Below are 10,433 nucleotides of genomic sequence, written 5' to 3'. Positions count from 1 at the left end.
ATAAATGAATCTCATACTCATATTAATCCACATGTAGTAAATAGCACTGGTTTCCTGTTTAATGAAATGCAGTTTCTTTTACTATTCATGTGATCAATAAGCCTTTAGATTCCCATTTTCCCCAGACAGAGAAGAGCCACTCAAGTGCCTTTGTCCTAACACCTTTGAGTATTTGTCAGGAGCTAAAACACTGGCTGCAGGATCACCACAGGACTTTTTATCCGATGCAGATAAAAAGGTCTCAGAAGGTGCTTTAACCCTATATTTGGCTCAGTGGATTCACTGAGTTCAATTCTGGTCAAGGACACATGCCTGGGCTGCGGGCTCGATACCCAGTAGGGGGTGTACAGGAGGCAGCCCATCAATAATTCTCTCTCACCGTTGATATTTCTCTCTCGCCGTTGATATTTCTCTCTCTCTCTTCCTCTTTTTCATCCCTGAAATCAATCAATATATATATATATATATATATATATATATATATATATATATATTAAAAAGAATAATATATATATATTAAAAAGAAGATTCTTTACTCTGTTCTTTCATGTCCCAAATTTACTTGGCTGGTCACAGGTAGGCAGGTAGAAATGGGGTAAAAATTTTGCAACTCACAATAATTTTGTACCCAAGTAGGCTAAGATTGTTAGTGTAAGGCAAGCAGAAGCACCTAAGCCAGCAGTCTGCTCCAAGGAGGCCTTGCAGCTCTGAAGTCCTGACAAAAGCCATCTCAGCAACCTTGTGTCTCCAGCCAGGTGTGGGGCTGCCCCATGAGCCAAGCTCACAGCAAGGTCACCAGGCTCAGGCAGTCCTTGTCAATGATGGCTCCCCACTGCTTCAGTGCCCACGTGTGGCATGGCAGCGGTCTCTCCAGCAGGAACCCTGTGAAAGTCAGGAGCGCCAGCACTGGGCCCCAGTTGGGGCCTGGGCAGTGCTGACATATCTCCTGCATTGCCTGCACCACCAGCTTCACATAGTTTCTCTGATTTGGGCGACACTGGGTCCAGGAGAGCTGGTAATACTGCTGTACCTGGGAGGTGATGCGGCACATCACTGCAGCCACAGGCATGCACAGCAGCCCCGGGGCAGTGGCAGGCCTCCTGGGGCAGTACTCCAGGTAGTGGGTCATCTGCCAGAGAGTGCATAACCTCAAATCATTTTCCATAGCCTGGTGTCTAATCAGCTCAATATTCATAATTCAATTCCAACTCCCTCCCCTAAGGGTGAGAGTGTGGTGTGTGTGTGTGTGTGTGTGTGTGTGTGTGTGTGTGTGCGTGTGTGTGTGTGTATGTGCACGTTAAGAGATAAAAACAACAGGAATAAGAACATAAAGGCAAGCCACAAAGAAGGGTAGAATGAAAATGCAGATTGTTAAGATCTCTACCCTTGAAATTCAGTCACAACCATTCTAGTAAGATAGAATTATATCTATTACCAGGAGATGCAAAAACTCTCATAATAATTAGATTAAGACAATAAGATTGCACGCTTAGATGCAGAGTCAAGAGGATTATTGAACAAGAATAAATTAGGAGGTTGAGAAGATCAGGTCACAGAAAGGGTTAATCTCCATAATGTAGTGACCCAGAGTTGAAAGGACCCCTTTACCAAGAGACACTGCTCAGTCTGACCCATCTCATCAAAAATGTTTTGATTGCTTCTTGTTTTTCATAGTTATAGGAAGTTTAGACGATCTTCAGGGAATCTCATCAGCCCACTGCAAACTTTTGATCTATGAAATCATGTGCTCTTCTATTTCAGAATTTTTCTAAGTCACTACAACTAATTTATGCTTCAGGACACTGGTCTCATGACCCAAAATGGTTATCGTTTCAGACCAATAACTCAGCACCCATAGATGGTACTGCTATTGAATAGTAAATATGTCATCAAAGTCATTCAAACTCTTCTTGTTTTGTGAAATGTTTCTAACTTTAAAAATGTTCACAAACAAATAAAAACAGTTCTTTTAAATAAAACTTATACATTCCAAGTGCTTATAAACCACTTCAACTTAAAGGACGATTTTTTTTTAACCGAACTCAGAGTTTGATATTTTCATAAGAAAATATTTATTTTTAATTGCCTTATAAAAATATTCTCCACTATAAAAAGATTTATAATCAAATAATGAATTCAAGTGCAGCAGAGAGGATTTTTAGGGTAGTGAAATTATTCTGTATGATACATTATAGTGATTACATTTCATTATAAATTGTCTAAACCAATAGAATGTATATTGCCAAGTGTGAACCCTAAGGTAAACTGTGGGTTTCTGTATGGGACTCTGGGTGATAAAGATGTGTCATTGTAGAGTCACCAATTATAACAAATATACCACTCTGATGGGGGATATTCAGAATAGGGTGGTCAGTGGGCATATGGGAAAACTCTGTATTTTTCCCTCAATTTTGCTGTGAATATAAAACTGTTCTAAAAAGTCTATTTGAAAAAAATTCTATGCAAAAGACCTATTGTAGTTAATATATTTTATGTTTAGAGTGAAGGGTCATTGAAAGTCATACATGGTCACTTTATGTGGTTGTAAAAAATGTAAGATCAAGCAATGGAATCAAACCAACTGATCTCGTTATCTACCGCCCGCAGGTATCTGTTGTTTCCATTTTTAAAAGATTAAACGATTATGTAAATCCCACTGTAATGAGAAACTCCTGCTTGCACCTATCATAACTTCATCTCTGGTTAAGAATGTAGTTCAAAACGTTAAGAAAATTGTCCAGTCTTTGGAAATTCTACAGAAGAACCAAGGAATAAAATTCAGTCCTCCACATTTTCCAGAAAACAAAGACCCTCACTGGGGGCTATTAGGATGCCAATTTACATCCTCCCGTGAATCATGCTCTATAAAGCAACCAGGCTGGCTAACTTTGACAAAGTTTCCTCCAAAACTATTACCATAAGACCATTTATATTGGCCTTCTGTGGAATTTAGAGAATATGGTTTTCTACCTACCTTCTCTTACTCAGAGTACTTGAAATTGTTCTGTCAGCTAAGGATTTGGAAACAAGGTGTCCCTCATGTGGATACGTGGTTTGTCTAACTTGGTTTTGTCTAGTTGGGTGGTCACATGCAGATCTTGAGCACTTGAAATGTGAGTAGTCTGAATTGAGCTGTATTCTAGGGGTAAAATGAATGCAGAATATCAAAAATTGTAGGGGAAAAAAGTAAAATATCTCATTAATATTTTTAATAGCAATGATATGCTGAAATGATAATGTTTTGGATGTATTGGGTTAAATATATTATTAAAATGTATTTTAAATGGTTTTGTTATGTGGCAACTAGAAAATTAAAAAATACATATGGGAGTCAGAATATATTTTTGTAATAAATTTCATGATTTCAATATTTAAATGAATTAAGCATTAAGTTCTATTTTATTAAATCTTGTAATTAAATCTGCCATGTCTCCCAAATTGTTTGGTGTTTGCCTCATCCTTCTTATTATACAATAATTCTCCTTGGGAGAGGCCTCAGTTATCCTATTTTGGTTCACCCCAGACACATACAACCATGCTAAGGTGAAAACAAGTGTTTCATATAAATGGGTTGATTGTGTTAAATCAACTGGGAATACAGGTAGTGAAATGAAATTCTTCATATATCTTTAAAATCTTTAGTTTGTAGATATAGCTTAAAAAAGACTTTCAAACTTACTGAGTCACAGCTCATAGTTATGCATAAATCAAAATCTCTGACAAGCCCTATCTGGTTTGGCTCAGCAGAGCCTCAGCCTGCAGACTGAAAGGTCCCAGGTTCAAGTCAGGTCAAGGGCAAGGTATTTCCATTTCAGGCTCCATACCCTGGTCCTGTTGGGGCATGTGTGGGAGGCAACCAATTTACGTGTTTCTCTCACATCCTTGTTTTTCTCTCTGTTTCTGCCCCTTCCTTGCACTTTCTATAAAAATCAATTGGAAAAATATCCTCAGGTAGGTATTACAAAAAAAGTGAAAAAAAAAAAGAGGAGAAACAATTATGTTTTCATCTTGGAAATACAAATAGGGTACACTGAATTTACTTTTGAACAGATTATATCTCAGCATTTATTTTATTTTTTAAGGTATAATTTGTTACACAGTGCTGTATTTCATTATAATTTGTCTTGAGGCTTAAAAATATGAAAGGGAGCTAGATTCTCTAAGAATCTAAACAACAAAAAGAAAATTAATCAGGGCATTTAAAAAAGGGGATATAATGCAAGGAATTGGTTATACTTGCAGGAAGAGTTGAGAAGCCAAACAAGAGAGAGGGAAACAACCAGACACTAGCATCAGCAGGGAGACACTACCATCCCAGAACGTGGAATAAGAGTGTAAACGTATTACCAGCCGTCAGGGCCAAAATCCAGGAGGGAACCTGGAACTTTGAAGGAGATGGTGCTCCAGGTAGAGAGGGAGTGGAGAAATACAGTGCCTCTCCCCTCTTCTCACCCTCTAATGTCTTTCCAGTGTCTGCTAGAAGCCACTTGGTGAAAAGCTTGGGAGTCTCAGCCTGTACTGTGGGACTATCTGTGATAAGGAGCTATGGAGGTGAGGAGAGAGGCTGAGTTCATACAAGTCCCAGCCTGTCACAGTCCATCCTTGTTGGCACAGCATTTATTCTATGTGGTTCTCATGGAACTGCATGGATTAAAGGAAAAACAATGATGGAATTATATGTTGGAAATATTTTTAATTGAATAAAATTAAGGATGCATCCAAACAAAATTTTGAGTTGCAATTAAAGCAATGCTTAGAGAAAAATGTGGGATACTAAATGAATCCTAATAAAAGAGTAATATGCAAATTAACCATCACTCTGCTACACCCACAAGCCATGCCCACCAGCTAATCAGGAGCGAATATGCAAATAAACCCAACCAAGATGGCTGCAGCCACAGAGAGCAGGAGGGAGGCTTGGGTTTCCCCGGCAATGGAGGAAGCCAAGCTTTCCACCTGCCCTTACCGGCCTAGGCCTCCACTCAAGGATACAAAGTTTCAATGATAGAAGATAGATAAACCCAAACAGAAATGGCGGCAGCCACGGAGCTGGAAAGAGCAGGAGGCTAGGGTTGCCCCCAGTGATGGAGGAAGCCAAGCTTTCCGCACACCATGACTGGCCCAGGCCTCCGCTTAAGGCTACAAAGTTTCAATTGTAGAAGATAAATAAACCCCAGATACCAGGGCCTCCGCTTGGGTCACTGGGGGGCATGGCCAGCCTGCAAACCACCACAGGCCCCTCTCCCAGGCTGCCTCACACCCCAAGGGAACCCCCCCCCCATCCAGGACACCCTTCAGGGCAAACCAGCTGGCCCCCACCTGTGCACCAGGCCTCTATCCTATCTAATAAAAGAGTAATATGCAGATTGACCATCACTCCAACACACAAGATGGCTGCCCCCATGTGGTCAAATATCCTGCCCCCATGTGGACACAAGATGGCCACCACAAGATGGCCAGCAGGGGAGGGCAGTTGGGGGTGACCAGGCCTGCAGGGGAGGGCAGTTAGGGGAAAACAGGCTTGCAGGGGAGCAGTTAGGCATCAATCAGGCTGGCAGGGGAGTGGTTAGGGGTTGATCAGGCTGGCAGGCAGAAGTGGTTAAGGGCAATATGGAAGGCAGGCAGGTGAGCAGTTGGGAGCCAGCAGTCATGGATTGTGAGAGGGATGTCCGACTGCCCGTTTAGGCCTGATCCCATTTAGGCAGTCGGACATCCCTCGAGGGGTCCCAGATTGGAGAGGGTGCAGGCTGGGCTGAGGGACACACACCCCCGTGCACGAATTTCATGCACTGGGCCTCTAGTATATTATAAAAGAAGAAAAGCCTGTCTCAAGGAGGTGCAGAAAAGCAAATTTGCCCGGCCAGCATGGCTCATTGGTTTAGCGTCGGACTATGAACCAGGAGGTCACAGTTTGATTCTAGATCAGGGCACATGCCCGGGTTGCAGCCTTAATTCCCCCCAGCAGGGCATACAGAAGGCAGAAAATCAATGATTCTCTCTCGTCATTGATGTCTATCTCTCTCTCCCTCTCCTTTCCTGTCTGAAATCAATAAAAAAAAAAAAAAAGAAAAGCAAACCCGTGCCAAATAAATTAGGAATAAAATTATAATAATAACCACAGAAAATACTGAAATTGAAAAAAAATGCAATAGATAAAATGAACAACTTAAGAAATTGGCTCTTTGTATAGATAAATTAAATTGATAAACATTAGAGAAAAAGGAGGTGTTCAAATCAAGAACATAAGATCAATAATAAGAAGGCAAATATTAATGAGGTAATATGAGGATTTTATGAACAATATTGTACCTATGCAATTGACAATTTAGATGATTATGAACATATTCCTTGAAAAACATATCTTACAAAAGCTATCGCTATGTTGGGTTTTTTTGAGTACCTCTGAAATATATATATATATATTCATTATTGCTGAACGTATTACATATGTCCCCTTTTCCCCTTGTTGTCCTCTCCCAGCATGCACCTGCCCCCCAGCCTGGACTTCACCCCCAAACATTGTCTGTGTCCATTGGTTATGCTTACCATATATGCATACAAGTTCTTTAGTTGATCTCTTCCCCCACCTCCTCAACTGCCCCTTCGCCCTCTGCCTAACCTCCCCTGCCTTCCCTCTGAGTTTTGATGGTCTGTTCAATGTTTCTGTGTCTCTGGATCTATTTTTGTTCATCAGTATATGTTGTTCATTATATTCCACAAAATGAGTGAGATCATGTGATACGAATCCTACTCTGACTGGCTTATTTCGTTTAGCATAATGCTCTCCAGGTTCATCCATGCTGTTGCAAATGGTAAGAGTTCTTTCTATTGTACAACAGCATAGTATTCCATTGTGTAGGTGTACCATGGTTTTCTAATCCACCCATCTGCTGATGGGCACTTAGGCTGTTTCCAAATCTTAGCTATTGTAAATTGTGCTGCTATGAACATAGTGGTGCATATGTTCTTTCTCATAGGTGTTTCATGTTTCTTGGGATATATTCCTAAGAGTGGAGTTACTGGAGTTTCCACAAACAAATTAAAAATTGAACTCCCATTTGACCCAGTAAAACCTCTGAAATATTTTCAGTTGAATCCCAAGTATGCTAGTGAGCAGTATTTGCATAACTGACCTATTAGGAGATAAGCTAGGATTTACTGTGTTCTGAAGAGATATGAAATAGCATCTGAAGGTGCCGTAACATACTTTCGAATGTTCACCTGAAACCCAGTCCTGACAGAGCTTGAAGCTCCTGCCTTCAGGCTGTTGCTACCAGCATATTGAGGACGCCAGATTCATAACTGGCTTAGGGTCTGGGTCTGTTTTGGATCTTCCAGTCAACAGTGGCTCCTATCAGCTGAAAATCAGATGACCAGGTGAGCCTGATGGGGGCTGTTTTTCCTAACTATCTGTTCACATCTCTCTATTTTTCCAAGGAGTCCTGAGAGCAATTTTATAACTTGTTCACTCATCCCTCCACACTAATGTCAACTGAAATTCATCAATGGTTGTTAATAGCAAAGTCAGGCGACTCTGCTCAGGATGTGTGGGTGCCAGAATGTAAAGGGAGCCTTGCACTGGTCATGTTAAAATCCTTGTTCTAGTTCAAAGGGCTCTGTTGCTGCTTCTGCCCTGGGTTCTCAGAGCACTCCCCACCTGTACCCTCCCTGCCATGTGAGGTGAACTGAAGGTCCCTTTTTATTGACCTGGTGCCATGGAGCATAGTGCTTCTGTTAAAAATGATTTTCTAGCCCTAGGTGGTTTGGCTCACTGGATAGAGCATCGGCCTGGGGACTGAAGGGTCCCAGGTTCGATTCCGGTCAAGGGCATGTTCCTTGGTTGCAGGCACATCCCCGGTAGGGTGTGTGCAGGAAGCAGCTGATCGATGCTTCTCTCTCATCGATGTTTCTAACTTTCTATCTCTCTCCCTTCCTCTCTGTAAAAAAAAAAAAAAAATCAATAAAATATATATATAAAAAATAAATAAATTTTTAAAAACATGATTTTCTATAGCATCTATAAGATAGTGACTATAGTTAATAATACTGTATTGCATAATTGAAAGTTTCATGGATCTTACCTCAAAACACATTTACATTCTGTTAGGGTGTCAGCCCCCAAGTGTTGTTTTTTATAAGTTCTAGACTTAATCAGTTATCCTATTATCCCAGGAATCATACTATCCCAGTAACCCTACTATCCCATTACCTTTTGAAAACATAGCCAATCTCAGCAAGTGGGTGTGGTCTTAGGTGGTTATAAGAGGTTAGTCTTTCCAGAGGCCACTTCACTTCTTCTCCAGGGTAGACTGACTAACGTTGGAGCTGCCAGTTGAGCGCAGAGAGTTCCTACTGACTCTGATTTCAAAGGAACTTCCAGAGGTGAGTCCACTACTTTTAAAATCTGGTGAGTATGGAATTTAAAGTAAATATCTTCATGCCTATATTCTCTTAGACAAATACTTTCAATTTATCTGTTGGAATGCATGAACTTTCTCCAAGCTAACAAGTAGATTTCCTAGTTAATTGAATTGACATCAATATTTAAAATATCTGTGAGTAGCCCTAACTGATTTGGCTCAGTGGATAGAGCGTCAGCCTGCGGACTGAAGGGTCCCGGGTTCGATTCCGGTCAGGGGCACGTACCTTGGTTGCGGGCACGTCCCCAGTAGGGGGTGTGCAGGAGGCAGCTGATCGGTGTTTCTCTCTCATCGACGTTTCTGACTCTCTATCTCTCTCCCTTCCTCTCTGTAAGAAATCAATAAAATATATTTAAAAAAAAATATATCTGTGAGTAGAGCATTGCAATATATTGATATTTGCTATAATAGATTACTTAATTATTTTTTATTTTATTACCATATTGCTACTGGATTTTTTTTAGGACTTAAAAGAGATTTCTTTAGTTTTTATGCATTTATGGAAATAATACACTACCTAAAATATTCAACATAATGTATGCATGTGAAAGTCTTCATACATATTAACCTAAAAAATATGTGTTCAAATAATTAGAAAAACCTCGTTAAGGTCCTATTTGCTATTTCTTTAAAACCTAAAGTTTCCAGGCTCCATTTGAAAACTTTGAAATAGAGCTGAACAACCGTAGGGCTTCCCAGGAAGTGGAAATGGGCACATGGAAAAATATCAGAAATAAAGATGAACCGGTCATGCTTCCATTAACTGCATCTCTGGATTTTCTAGTGTAGAGACAACATCGCAATGTTGTTGTTTTTTTCATTTTGAAAAAAAAAAAATGATTCCAGAGAGATTTAAGGAGAGAGAAAGAGAGAGAGACAGACAGACAGACAGACAGACAGACAGACAGAAACATAGATGAGAGAGAAACATGGATTGGCTGCTTCCAGCATGCACCCTAATTGGGTATCAAACCCACCACCTGAGCATGTAATCTGATTGAGAATCAAACCTGCCACCTTCTGGTATTTGGGACAATGCTCCAACCAACTGATCCTCACCAATCAAGGTGATATTTTTTTAAAAATCAATTGATTAATTTTTGCTGATTATCAGTGTAGTTTGAACATTCACCAACTCAAAAGGTGAAGGTACTATGATGGACTAAATAAACTGACTTGGAAAAAAATATTTTCCTGAACTAGAAATAACAGAAAAATTTATAATATCTTGTTTAAAAAGGAAGAGTTTAAAAGGAAGAGTTTTGCTATTAAAGTTAAGGCATAAATTCAACTATCTATAGTTTAAGGATTTCAAAGTTAAAGTCAATACTTTAATTAAATTAAACCAGTGTAGTTTAACCTAATCAGTTCATTGGGCAGTTTGGAGACCAGACACATTGAGACTATTAGCATAAATATGAAGGGTTTGTTTATTTTATAATCGTGAAGTCAGACAGAGAGAGAGAGAAAAGGACAGTTATTGTTTCATTAATTTATAGTCAATTGTGCACAAATCAGCATGTGCTAAATAAGTTATGTATGATTGAGATCATGGTTTACTTTTTAAAATTCACTGATTTTAGAGAAAGAGAGGAGGGATAAAGAGAAACATCAATTTTTTTGTTCTACTTGTTTATGCATTCATTGGTTCATTCCAGTATATACCCAAACTGGGATTCAAACCAGAAACCTTGGAGTGTTGGAACAACGTTTCAACAATTGAGTCTTCCAGTGAGGACCGAGGTCATTGTTTATTTTATTTTATTTTTTTAAGTATATTTTTATTGATTTCAGAGAGGAAGGGAAAGGGAGAGAGAGAGAGAAACATCAATGATGAAAGAGAATCATTGATCGGCTGCCTCCTGCACCCCCCACACTGGGGATTGAGCCCACAACCCGAGCATGTGACCTTGACTGAAATCAAACCCGGGACTCTTCAGTCCCCATGCTGATGCTCTATCCACTGAGCAAAACCAGCTAGGGTTCATTGTTTATTTTAAACAAAAAGGATGC

The 10,433-nt window shown here is 39.9% G+C and overlaps 1 protein-coding gene across 1 annotated transcript; it reads right to left on the bottom strand.

The window, feature by feature from the left end:
• Positions 1 to 781: 781 nt before the first annotated feature.
• Positions 782 to 1,129, bottom strand: LOC308233619 (bcl-2-like protein 10; the record flags this gene model as incomplete). The annotated part of the gene is made up of 1 exon (XM_080640599.1): positions 782 to 1,129. The coding sequence occupies one exon, from the start codon at positions 1,127 to 1,129 to the stop codon at positions 782 to 784; it is 348 nt and encodes a 115-aa protein (XP_080496725.1).
• Between the last annotated feature and the right edge of the window lie 9,304 nt (positions 1,130 to 10,433).

The sequence above is a fragment of the Plecotus auritus genome (genome assembly GCF_963455305.1).
Source record: "Plecotus auritus genome assembly, chromosome: 9".
Classification (NCBI taxonomy): domain Eukaryota; kingdom Metazoa; phylum Chordata; class Mammalia; order Chiroptera; family Vespertilionidae; genus Plecotus; species Plecotus auritus.
Note: the sequence above shows the minus strand (reverse complement) of the source record. Positions and strands in the feature narration are given on the sequence as shown.